Raw genomic sequence first — 12,210 nt, 5'->3', positions numbered from 1 at the left:
ACTGTACAGTATTATATGCTACAAAGTTGTCTATTTTTGTTTAAAGGACTTCTATTGTGAAAACGTATACAAGTAACCGGGTGCTGCCTCTATAAGATAAACTGTGCAAGCAGGCAAAGTTCTCTTTATTGCCCTTGTATTGTTGCGGACCGCATACAAATCAAGCTGTACATGTCTATGCTAAGAGGTGCTGTAGGTGTTGAATAGTACATATTAACTTGCAAATCACATTGTTTCTCAATGACTTCTGTACATTCGTAAATGGTTTACTAACAATTTGAATATATACAAATTGGGAGAGCTTGTGGTGTACAGCTGGGGGCCAAATACTGATGTCATTCTTCCCTTAACTTTTTTTTTTTTTTTCCCTCCTCCAATCGGAGTCACTTCTGCCTGCCTTGTAAACACAAGTGAGCAGAGGATCAGGTTTCAGCTAGTCAGGGAAATAAAGGGAAGGAGGAATATATTGTAGATAAAAAGAACCCCCAGCATGCAACTGTTTGGCACTGACTACTAAAGGGCCATTGCTCTTTAAGTATGTGATAACTCCAAACCATAACAGCAGAAAAAGTTTTAAATGCAGGATCAGCATCTTTATCACTTAAACTCAGACCAGTTGTTGAAATTTGGTTTTTTTTTTTTTTTTTTTTTTTTATGGTGACAATCCCACTTTAAGTGTGGATTGCCTTTTCAGATTTCACTAGTTCTCACTACTGGGGCTTTCATTGCTTGCAAAGGTGAATAGATTATGCCATTGCTAACACTATTTTCATATTTGATGCAGCCATTCCAGAGAAATGATCACATGACCAGAAATTGATGTGGAAAAGTTAGAGCTCCCATGAGTTTGGTAGTGGTTTCCCCAACACAAATCAATTATCCAACATCAGCTACTTCTCCTCCTGCTGCTTCCTATGCAGCACATGAGTACAAGCAGGATCAGCTATGTGCTTAGAAGTAAAGGCTCGCTGGTGCCCGTTCCCTGCTCATTCCTGACTATCTTATGTGGGTGATGGGGGAAGGTGTATGAACAGATAATAGACCTTCTGGATTCCATAATATTATTTTTTTATTTATATAGTACAAGCATTGTGTGTGTGTGTGTGTGTGTGTGTGTGTGTGTGTGTGTGTTCCATTCACATTGGCCTATTGGATCTGTTCCACTCACTCTGAACGGACTACAATTTTGGTGCTGAGCCCAGCTGAAACTGATGCTAAAATGCTGCATTGGGGCAACAAGAAACAGATCCTTTAATCCCACTGGCTAGAAAACCGACTGTTCTAGCCAGCAAAAATCTACTTTCGTGATGGGGGTCTGAGGGGGATATGGGGAAACAGAACTGAACCATTGGAATGGAAATGGATCAGTTCGAGCTGAAGTCTGTTCAGTTTTCATGGTTCTGTTTCCCAGAAAGTGCAAGTGTGAACCGGGTCTTGCAGACTAAAGGTTTAAAGAGACACTGAAGCGAGAAAAAAAAAATATAGTGAATTGGTTGTGTACTATGAATAATTACTAGAAGATTAGCAGCAAAGAAAATATTCTCATACTTTTATTTTCAGGTATGTAGTGTTTTTTTGTTTTGTTTGCATCATTCTATATTATGTGCAGATTACACAACTCAGCATTCAAAATGAGTCTTTCAGAGCAGTCTGTGAAGTAATGACCTCTCCTCTAGCAGAGAAAGTAAACAGTTCACTTATACTTGAGATAATGTCAGATAACAGCCCTCTCCACCACTAAGACTAGTCGGAGAGTTAATGGCTTGTTTGCATAGAGATAACTGGAGTTTCTTAACTCTTCCTGTACTGGAAACAATTAGACTGATGTATCTTATCTTAATGTTTTATTTCTTTGCTATACTACACATACAAATCATAATATCATAATTTTTATTTTGCTTCAGTGTCTCTTTAAGGTATACAATGTTGGGTAAAGGGAAGTTGTCTGAGATGGTAAAAAAATGGTTGTCAGCGGCTGACTTGTCCTAGTTAGACTACACTTGCCTGAAGAGGTGAGTCTTCAGATTGCCCCTTAAAAAAAAAAAAGGGTAAGTGTGGGTGGCAGATGTATTGATGGAGGGTGTTCCAAAGGAGGGGAGAGGATTGTCTTGTAAGTGGCAGTGAGAAGAGGTGACCAGACAATGACAGGAGAATGTTAGTAGAGCAGAGATTGCATGTAGGATGGTATCTGGAAGGTTTTTAATTTGGATAAGGAGCTAGGCTGTGGAGAGCTTTGTAGAAGAGTGAGGCTTTTAAATTGCATCCTTTGTGGGACTGGCAGCCAGTGAAGGGACTCAGAGAGGGGGGGGGAGGAGGCTAAAGAAGCAGGAGAAAAGGTGAATGAGTTATGCCGCAGAGTTCATGGACTGTAGCGGGGCTAAACATTTTGGCGGGGAGGCTGCAGAGCATAGATTTGCAATGGTCTACTCATGAAATGATCAGGGCATGAACCAGAACTCTTGTAGTGTCCTGTGTGAGAAAAGTGGTGATGTTGGAGATGGTTTTTAGGTGGAGGTGACAAGAGGTGAATAGTTTGTCAATGTGTAACTTGAATGAGAGATTTAATTTCAGTATTACACCTAGGCAGCGAGCCTGGGGGACAGGTGTTATTGAAGTGCCATCAACAGCAATTGTGATGTCAGTCAGGGGCATTGCATTCTGAGGTGGGAAGATTACCATTTTAGCCTTGTCCATATTGATTTTTAGAAAACGGGAGGACATAAAGGTGGCAATTGCATTGACAGTCGGACAGGAGTTGTTAAAGTATCAGTCAGGTGCTGAAAGGTAGATTTGGGTATCGTCAACATATAGGTGATATCGGAAGCCACAAGAATTCTTGAGCTGACCAAGGCCAGAAGTAGGGGGGAGGGGGGTTGTACTGAGCACTGAGCCTTGGAACTCAACAGTGAATAGTTATGGAGAGGAGATGGTGCCAGAGTGAGCAACTCCTGAAGGTCCTGCCTGTGAGATTAGAGGAAAGCTAGGAGAGGGCAAGATCCTGAAGGTCCATGTATGAGGATTTGGGGAAGGAGAGGGTTGTCTACTGTCAAAAGCGAAAGATCTAGGAGGATGAGAATACAGTAGAGGCCTTTAGATTCAGCAGTTGCCAGGTCGTTGGTTACTTTGAGTATGGCAGTTTTGGTTGAGTGGCTGGGCCAGAATCCAGATCGGAGGTAATCAAACAGAATTATTGGTAAGGTGACGGACTAAGTGTAGATGTGGCGCTCAAGTAGTTTGGAAGAAAAGGGGAGGAGAGAAATAGGGCAGTAGTTCGGTAGGGAAATGGGGTCAAGAGTAGTTTTTTTTAATTATATAGGCATTATGAGCGCTTGTTCGAGTGTGGATGTAAAGATGCCTTTGGTGAGAGAAAGGTTGGCACAGGAAAACTACTTTGAATTGCCTGTCGGGCCATTTATATAAAATAAAAAAAATTAATAAATTCAATGAATTAGGGCTTTAAAAGAAAAGGGAGTTCCTAGCCATAAAGAGGGGAGTTTCTATTTGCTTGTGAATGGGATTTCTCCACTGGGTATTGTACTGTCAGACTAGTGAAGCACTGTGGCTGGCACTCATCTTTACTAGAACATTTTACATAGTACATTTTTAGATAGGTTTATTGGGTGTGCTACAATAGATGTCCCATGGATTTTTTTTTTTTTTGTTTGCAGGATGAAACAGGTGCCTATTTAATAGACAGAGACCCTACATACTTTGGACCAGTGTTGAACTATTTGAGACACGGGAAACTGGTGATAAACAAAGACTTAGCAGAAGAGGGTAAGTGTTTTTTTTTTTTTTTTTTTTTTTTTTTTTTTTTTTTTTTCCTCTAAGCAAAATGTTGTTGACTGTATTCTCATGTCTTATTAAATACCATAAAATTAATTATTTGCACACGACTATTTTCACTTATGAGCACACCCAAAAATGCACTAGCCAACTATATGGAGGCCTCCATAGCTGACCACCATGGGGTTGTCAATGAGAAGCAAGTTGTGTGCAGATTGCAAATGGAGCAATCAGATTGTACTTTGGTGCGATTGATTTAGTTAATTTTCAAGATATGTAGATTTGCATACAAAATGTTCACAATCCTGCATTAATTCAGAAATCTTCATCTCATTAGCTATTTTTATTTGCCTGGATTAGACCACCTTCATGCTTTAGGGTAGGAATAGACTAGGCAGAATCGCATATGCATTTTTCCATAGCACATAGTGGAAAATGCATATGCAATTCTCCCTAGTATGGTCCTACCCTTAGAAGGCAGTCATGTGCAGGTACTATGGTTGTAAGTCTAATCACTCAAGGCATTCTTGTGTGTTAGCTGGCCAGCAGGAGGTACTTTCTTTTATTTGGGGACCAGTGGTGAGCAGGCAGAAATGGTAGTGCTACTGAATTAAGGAAGTAAATTGGCACTCTGGTATATAGTCATCCACTCCTCCAAATTTTCAAGGGTGTATAGTAGTACTACCTTGGTATATTCTCCAAATCTCAGTGCTCATGTCGTTTTCCATTTCTCCTGATATTATCGTAAGAGAACAGAGGTGCCAGCAGGATAAAAGGTAATAAGTTTTAACATTTGCTGGAAGGCAGTGGTGGACTTGCCTCACACAGAGGCGCTATTCGTGCTACTGACAATCTACTGTTTGTCCCCTATCTTATTGCCTGATGAAGTGGGCTGTGCCTGCGAAATGCGTTGCATCTTTTGGGGATACCGATAATGCATTTGTTTAATTCAGACAGTATTTTGTCTGCTTTTCAGAGGCAAGTCCACCACAGCCTCCCAGCAAATGTTAAAACTGATTACCTTTTATCCTGCTGGCGCCTCTGTTCTCTTACGATAATACTGTGTCCACCCCTGGTGGAGGGGTGAGCTACCCCTTCTTTTCTGATCTACAGAGAGCGACATCTTAATCCTGAGTGAGGACAGGTCTAATCTCACCTGCATCTACAGTGGTTGCCTAAGAGGTAACCCATGTTCGAGTATATTCATCTCACACTTACATTTATCCACGGTTTCCAATGCATACTACACTATATTGGGCTCTCTGTTTCTTATTTATTTCTCCTGATATATCCACTTATGCATCTAATAGCCAAGTAAGGAAGAATATTAGCAGTTCAGAAAAGTCAGTGAGATGCAGAAAGGATAACCTTCCCACTAGAAAAATAATTTTACCATTTTAGGTTATTATACTGTACAGTACTTGATTGAGTGTGCAATACGCTCATTAGTTTACAGCTGCAATCAGTTGTAACCAGCTATTCGTAGAGCATTCCAGTGCTTTGTAGTGCAACTGAAGACTTTTATCAACCATCGGTGCCAAGGCACAGTCATGAGGTCTTTGAATTTTATTTTGGAGCCACATCCTGACTTGTACATGTCTGCTTAATTCCATAGACTTTTTCAATTTATAAAACTTGATGGAAGAGAAAATGGGTCGAAGAGGTTGCCAAGAGGTCTATGGCAACTTTGAAGTAGTCACATGTGCTCCATGTCTTGTATGGTAGTTACAAGAGAAAAATTCTTCAAAAGCCACAGTGTCCCATTAGATCTTGCCAAAATGCACATTAGATTGAGGGGAAAATGTTGAAGCAAAATGTGTTCTGGTCTGATGAAAACCAAGGTAACCGTATATATGGTGGGAAAGCTAATCCTCCAAAGGTTATCTTGGCTACAGTAATGCATGGGTGGTGGTAGCAGGGATTAGGGCATTTGTCAGGACAGTGGCTCTCTCATCATACTTAAGAAATCTTACTGCTCTGTCAGAAAGCTTTAAATTTCCAGCTTGACGTTGGTCGAAAGCACTCAGCTCATCGACTGCACAATGGCTTGAGAAGGTTGTTGTCTAGTCAGAGCCCAGACTTAAACTCTATTGGAAACCTGTGGATGAGTTTAGTAATCAGTCCCTTTATTTTCATTTTCAGTATGTGAAGTAGCAATATAAATATTTTGAGATTAATTCTATTCCATTCCCACTGTAGACACCATTCATCCACAACATGAAGACCACTTATGCAGTATTTAAGGTTCCCATTTGCAGATTGTCAGGTTAAATTTTCTTTCTTCAATTTGTCACTTCATAGAATTGCTTCTATTCAACTCTTGCATTCCACTTGGCTGTAATTTTAGGGGATGAATTGCTATGGTCTTTAGCTGTAAGTGTTGGTTTACGTCACCAGTCTTGTAGGTATGACACGTAGCATTCCTTTTCCTGGGCTTAATCACCAGTCCGTGGCATGTTTTCCTGTGATGCTGGCCTCATCAACTTACAAAGCTGTATTACTGGTTTGGCCAGGAGCATTTCATGGTGTGACAGTCTGAATAATCATGTGACATGGTGATATCCAGCTTCTTTGTAGTGGCTCAGTCATTTCATGATTTAATGCGATACCCTGAGGAAAATATCTGATTTCAGTTATCAGAAAAGCTGGACTCTTGTCACACGTTTTCACATTGCACCTCTGCTCAAAATGCTTGTAACTTGGACCTTGTGTAAATATCTCCTTAGCACTTATTCTCTTGACAAGGATGTGGTTTAAGCGTTACATACATTTCTGCTGCTGCTACAAAGCTAGGAAGGGTTAGGTGACACTTCACAAATGTACTGAAGTTCCTCTGCCTGAGAAGCACCATTAAGTTCCCAGAAGACTGTCCAGTCATAGCTATGTACTTGTGGTGTTATATATACTGGTGTTCCATTGCTTGCATTATAGTTTTCGGTTTGCACCAAATGCAGTTCCTTCCCAGCAGTGGCCGTCAGTTACATACCTCCTACTCCCGTCTTTAGAAGTGGCCCCGCACACCAGTTTCCAAAAAGGCTTCTTTATTTGGAGAACATAATCTCTGTAATCTAGATTGAGGAAGAGGACCTGCATGTCCTCAGTGTATGAACAGCAAACCCATTTGGGGTTTCCTATAGAGAGAGGAGCCGCATGTTAAAACAATTCAGCCAAGGAGGCCCCTGATGCGTTGCTGAGATGAATTCTTGTCTGAGCACAGGCTGAGTCCATTGTTCTCCTTCCTTACCCTCCCACTCTGTTGTTTGTCATCTCTCCGAACCCCTCCATAGAAACAGAATGTCTTGCTACCCTACAGGCTTGTGACATGTTTTGTACAGAGGTGCTTTGCTCTTCTATTGACCCAGTCTTTTGGCTCCTTTTACTGCCTGATGAAGCAGGCTCAAATCTGCAAAATGCATTGCAATCGTTATAAAGCAAACTTTTTAATCTCTTTATACTATGGCACCTCTGATACAGTTCAGTCTATTGTCTAGTCCCCATCTTTCCAATCTACAGAGAGTGACTTAATCTCTCCACCTGCCAATACAGTGGTTACCTTTTGCGGTAACCCTGGTTTGTGAGCATCTATTCATTTTATTTTGCTTTTGGTATCTTGACTTACTACACTATATATTGGGCTCTCTGACCTTTTTGTTTTGTACAAGACTCCACCCAACCTGTCACCTGAGGGATCACATCCCTATCCCTTTGGGTGACTGGAATTGTGCAGGTACCTGAAGTTTTTGTTTTTAGAGTTGTTGGCTCAAATGTTAAAAGAATTGTGTATTACCGGTAATCACAGCTCTGCAGTTCAAAAACACTTAATGCTATGCTCCACTGACTGCTGTGTAGTTAGGGCAAGATGTCTGTGAAATGTCTCTGACCTCACCTCATTGTTCTCCTTCAGGTGTTCTGGAAGAAGCAGAGTTCTACAATATCACATCGTTAATTAAACTTGTAAAGGACAGAATAAGAGAACGGGACAGTAAAACATCACAGGTGAGTCTTTTGTTTGAGAGAGGGGGATTTGATGTCCAGAAGCCCTCCTCTGAGTGAGGCCAGTCTGTATACTTTTCTATTGTGTACATTCAACTTCTATATAAAGAACAGAGCTTCGGGGTCTATGTAAACTGTTTATAATGCTGTGTTCCACCCTCTAACTAGATCCCTCTCTGTACCCTTGTCTACACTTGTGACTTCCGGCTTAGGATGAGCCTGTGATAAGCACATTGCACTGGCCTCTATTTTTAGCAGAGCAGTGTCTTTTGTATTTAGTGTAAGGTCAGACTGGGATATGGGCTGCAGACTGCTACAGAGAGCTTCTATTTTCAGAGAAGACCTTGATGGTTCCAAGGCCAACGTATCAATAGGTAGTCTTAAGTGGGACCACCTTGTCCTGGGTAGTTCATAGATCTGCCTCCTCTAAATGTCTCTGACACCTACACTAAAGGAATGTATGAGGCAAGGAACACACTTGACAGTTTTCGTACACGGTTTCTGCACAGAAAAACTGAGAATTCATGTTAATTAATGGGCTAGTTCACACTTAATATGATCGCGTGCAGAAAAAAACTGACATTCTGCATGATGCCTCTGCACTTTTTGTCAGTTTTCTCTATCAATTACATTAGCTGTTGTGAAAAAAGCACACATTTTCCTGCATAGAAACACACTTGGTGTGCAGAAAAAGTGTGCAGAAAAACACGTGTAGAAAACTGAAAGAACAAGTGTGTTCCCTGCCTAAATCTGTTAGAAAAACGCAGATGCTAGTTTTTAGAAACGTCCAAAGAAAACTGACCCAAAGAGGTATGGGCCCCTGAAACAGTGGGGCACAATGGATGGCTGGGGGGAAAAAGCATGCTAGAAGTATATTACCATTTAAATGATTCAAATGGCATGACCTGTATTATGGGCTCACTAAGACCTGTTAGGGTTGTGGTGTTTTTTTTTTTTTTTTGTTTTTTTTTTATTTAAAGCAAACCTTTTGTACACTCCAAATTTCACTAAGATTTTCACACACTTGGTAATGGGGAGGGAGAAGGAGAGATTGGGGGGGGGGGGGGGGGGAGAGAGGAGAAGGAGAGAGGAGAGCATTTGGGAGGAAACCTGGCTTAAACTATCTAATTAGCTGTGGTGTAGGTCTCTGCAGCATGATCTGCTCTGCTACAGTGATATCCCACTTCTGGCAAGAGTTATGACCCCAACACATCGAAGACCATTTTGCGGGTTTTCTTTTTTAAAAACTTCCATTGACTTGCGGCTGGCTTACACTTTCCCAGCTTCCCTGACTTGCCTATTGTGGAATATAAAGGGTTGGGAAGTCTGTACAGCTTTCCAGCGAAACTGTACCGTCTCAATAAAAACTACAGGAGTCAGTTTGTTGTGGTTGTTGTTGGTTGTTGTTGAAGATGGTGTAGAAGGTACAGATGTGCAATGCGCAGTGAGGCTGAACTAGGACTTTAAATAAAGGCAATCTTGTGAAATATATCCTATTTCCATGAAATTAAGACATCCCCGGAAAGTAAGCACTAGCAGAAATTTCAAGCATGCTCGAAATATAAGCCCTACCCTGAAAGTAAGCCCTAGCAGTAGTAAGGGGAATAAGTATGACGACTTGTGTTATTACTGGAGCACATGGTCTTGCTGGTGGGACCATGGCTTCATCAGTGGGCCAATCACTGCACTCACTGCTACTCAGCAAGTGCAGTGATTGGCCCAATAACAGAGCCAAAGTCCCACCTGCAAGAACATTGGCTCCAGTAGAAACACAAGTTGTCATACAACTTCCCCATAGGCTGAAGCTCGGACGTAGCGGCATGGAATTGGGGAAAGATGCAGGGGGATACCAGAAGGGCATGAGGGACACAGGAGGACAGGGGATAGGCGGATACAGGTACAGAGGGGTACACCAGGAGGACACTAAAGGTACAAGATGGACATGTGCACACGAGGAATAATGCAGGAGGACACATAGCACAGGGTCTTGTGTGTTCATGGAAACTAGACCTATCCTGAAAATAAGTCCTAGCTCATCTTTTGGTGCAAAAATTAATGACACTACCTTATTTTCATGGAAACGCTAGTAGAATGCAGTTAATTATTCAAGATGCCCACTTTTACATTAAATATCCTGGTTTCAGCATTACTCTTCCTATGGCTGTATATTGCAAATCGGCACCAGAAATTTTACTGAGCTAAGGCTCATGTGGAATTCTTCCCACCAGAGCATTCTGGGAGACCAGATATCTTTTCTAGTGGCTTTAGAACTTGGTAAACAAAGATTCTGCAGAGATCACCTGCCAGTCTTAAAGGGAACCTTAGCCTTGGAAAATACTTTACCTGGGGCTTCCCGATGCCCCCTGCAGCAGTCTTGTCCCCTTGCTGGTCCATGAGTGTCCTCCAGTCCTCGCCGCGGGTTACTAGTTTTCCCCCGGCCACACGTATTCGTCCATCCTGCGCAGTATGTGCTTGATGGCTGGAAGGCGAAGAACAATGTGTGGCTAGCGGCTGACTGTCGACCGAAAACTAAACTAACCTGCGGCGGGTACCGGAGGATACTTGTGGACCAGTGGGGGTGTAGGGAAGATGCTGCCACCTGTCATAAAATTAAGGTAAATCTGGTAGGGGGAAAGACTTTACAATGGGCAAACACTGACTAAAATTGTATGTGTGTATTTTGTACACAATATTCCAGGGCTGTGGAGTCTGAGTTCGAGTCGGAGCAATTTTGGGCACCCGGAGTTGGAGTAGAGTCGGTGGTTTCATAAACGTTGGATTTGGAAGATTTTTGTACCGACTCCACAGCCCTGTGATGTTCAGTGTTAATTGTTTTGATCACAGTTCCTCTTTAACCTCCTTGGCGGTTATCCTGAGCTAGGGTCAGGGTGGAAAACAGCAGCTAAGAGCGGTGATCCCGACCTCTGCTCGGGGTAGCCGCCGGAGGCTGAATGCAGAGCAATGTGCGCAGTGGGAGCATTTCTACATGTCTCCTTGGGATCCCGACGTCGGCTGGCATTCTTCTTACACTCCTCTGGGGGTCTGCTTCCTGCTGGTGAGATCGCCGGCTGTCATGACAGCCGGTAATTTCACTTTAGCGTTGCAGCGCCACCCGGAGGATGGAGGCCTAACTGCAGCTCTGGAGCCAGGGAGGTGAGTGATTGCTGGGCTGCTGCAGATCTCCCTGGCAGCTTTTTTTTTTTTTTTTTTTTCCCAGGTTTTAGGGTCTGAAAGGGTGCAAAAAAAATTGAACAGCTTTTAGACCCTAAAATCCGGAAAGAATCTTTAACGCCAAGGGGGTTAACTAGCATAGAGGTACTGAGTTCTGCTCTCCTTGGCCTCTTTTTGTAGTGTGCTACTCTAGCAAACCCTTCTCTGCTCTGACTCCTAGCATCAACAGTTTGTTCTGTGGCTGCTAGCATTTCAGTAAACTGAGGGAATGAAAATGCACAAAATGTTCCATAAAAGGAAGTTCTCTGCTGCAGATACTGGACAACATTAACAACGGGCCCTCAGTATATATTTTATCTACACCAGAACAGACAAAACACTCATAGAACGGAGATTATTTACGTCACTTAGATAATGAATCTCAAATTTAGCTGTGACAGTTAATGCTAACAGCATCTGCGCTGTCACACAGCTCTGCAGACCAGTGACACGTGGTGAGGGGGAGCCCTCTGCAGTTAAGGGATCAGGGAAATGGTTTATTTTAATGGACCGGGTGGTGCAGGGATGTGCTAGCAGCAGCAGATGAGTGTTAAGCATGGGGAATTCCAGCCTAGATAATCTCCTAAGCTAGTTAGAGCTATCCGAGGACTAAACCTATGAAGAGGTGACTATAGGTTCTCGGCAAGCTGCTTCATTACAAGTTGTGTACTCTAGGTGCATAGGTTATTGTTGTCCTAAATTCTTGTGGCTGCTAGTGGGATGGATTCATTCAGTGTTTACAGCTTTGGCAGGACTGTGTGGTTTTCTTTTCCCTCCTGCCGACCTTTTACTACATAATCACAAGATCTCCTCAAAGTTCCAGCACTATCACTCTGGCTTGCAGTGTGCAAAAAGACTGCAGCAGTCTGGCCTCCTAGTTACTTCTGAAAGGTAGACTGGGGATAGGCTGTTATAGCCACTAAAGGCCAGTACACACCATTCTTGAGCGACATTGCTGTACAGATTTGTACAGCGCACATCTCACTGGGAGTATGTTTTTTAAGTACCGATTGCATTCTTCGTTGCGCAAAAAAAGCTTGGGAAGTGTGTTCATATGGGAGATTGTGAGAAAATTGCATAGCACAATGTTTTGCTATGCAATTATCTTGCACCCCCGTTGATTTAACCCAAAGCACAGGGAAAAGGCTGCATGCACCAGTATGGTTTGTGTTAACTCAAATTGCAGCAGCGTGAAAAGGGCACAGTTATCACAATGCTTTT

The 12,210-nt window shown here is 42.5% G+C and overlaps 1 protein-coding gene across 4 annotated transcripts in view; it reads left to right on the top strand.

Annotated features, from left to right (window-relative positions):
- Positions 1 to 12,210, top strand: part of LOC137524552 (BTB/POZ domain-containing protein KCTD5) — a 70,786-nt gene that overhangs the window by 33,370 nt on the left and 25,206 nt on the right. For all 4 annotated transcript variants that reach the window (XM_068244549.1, XM_068244550.1, XM_068244551.1 and 1 more), the window contains exons 2-3: positions 3,669 to 3,777; positions 7,691 to 7,782. In XM_068244549.1, coding sequence (XP_068100650.1) covers positions 3,669 to 3,777; positions 7,691 to 7,782 — 201 coding nt within the window. The remainder of the gene's footprint in view (positions 1 to 3,668; positions 3,778 to 7,690; positions 7,783 to 12,210) is intronic.

This window comes from Hyperolius riggenbachi, chromosome 7, assembly GCF_040937935.1.
Source record: "Hyperolius riggenbachi isolate aHypRig1 chromosome 7, aHypRig1.pri, whole genome shotgun sequence".
Lineage (NCBI taxonomy): Eukaryota > Metazoa > Chordata > Amphibia > Anura > Hyperoliidae > Hyperolius > Hyperolius riggenbachi.
The sequence above is the reverse complement of the archived record's forward strand: the minus strand, read 5'-3'. Positions and strand labels throughout refer to the sequence as shown.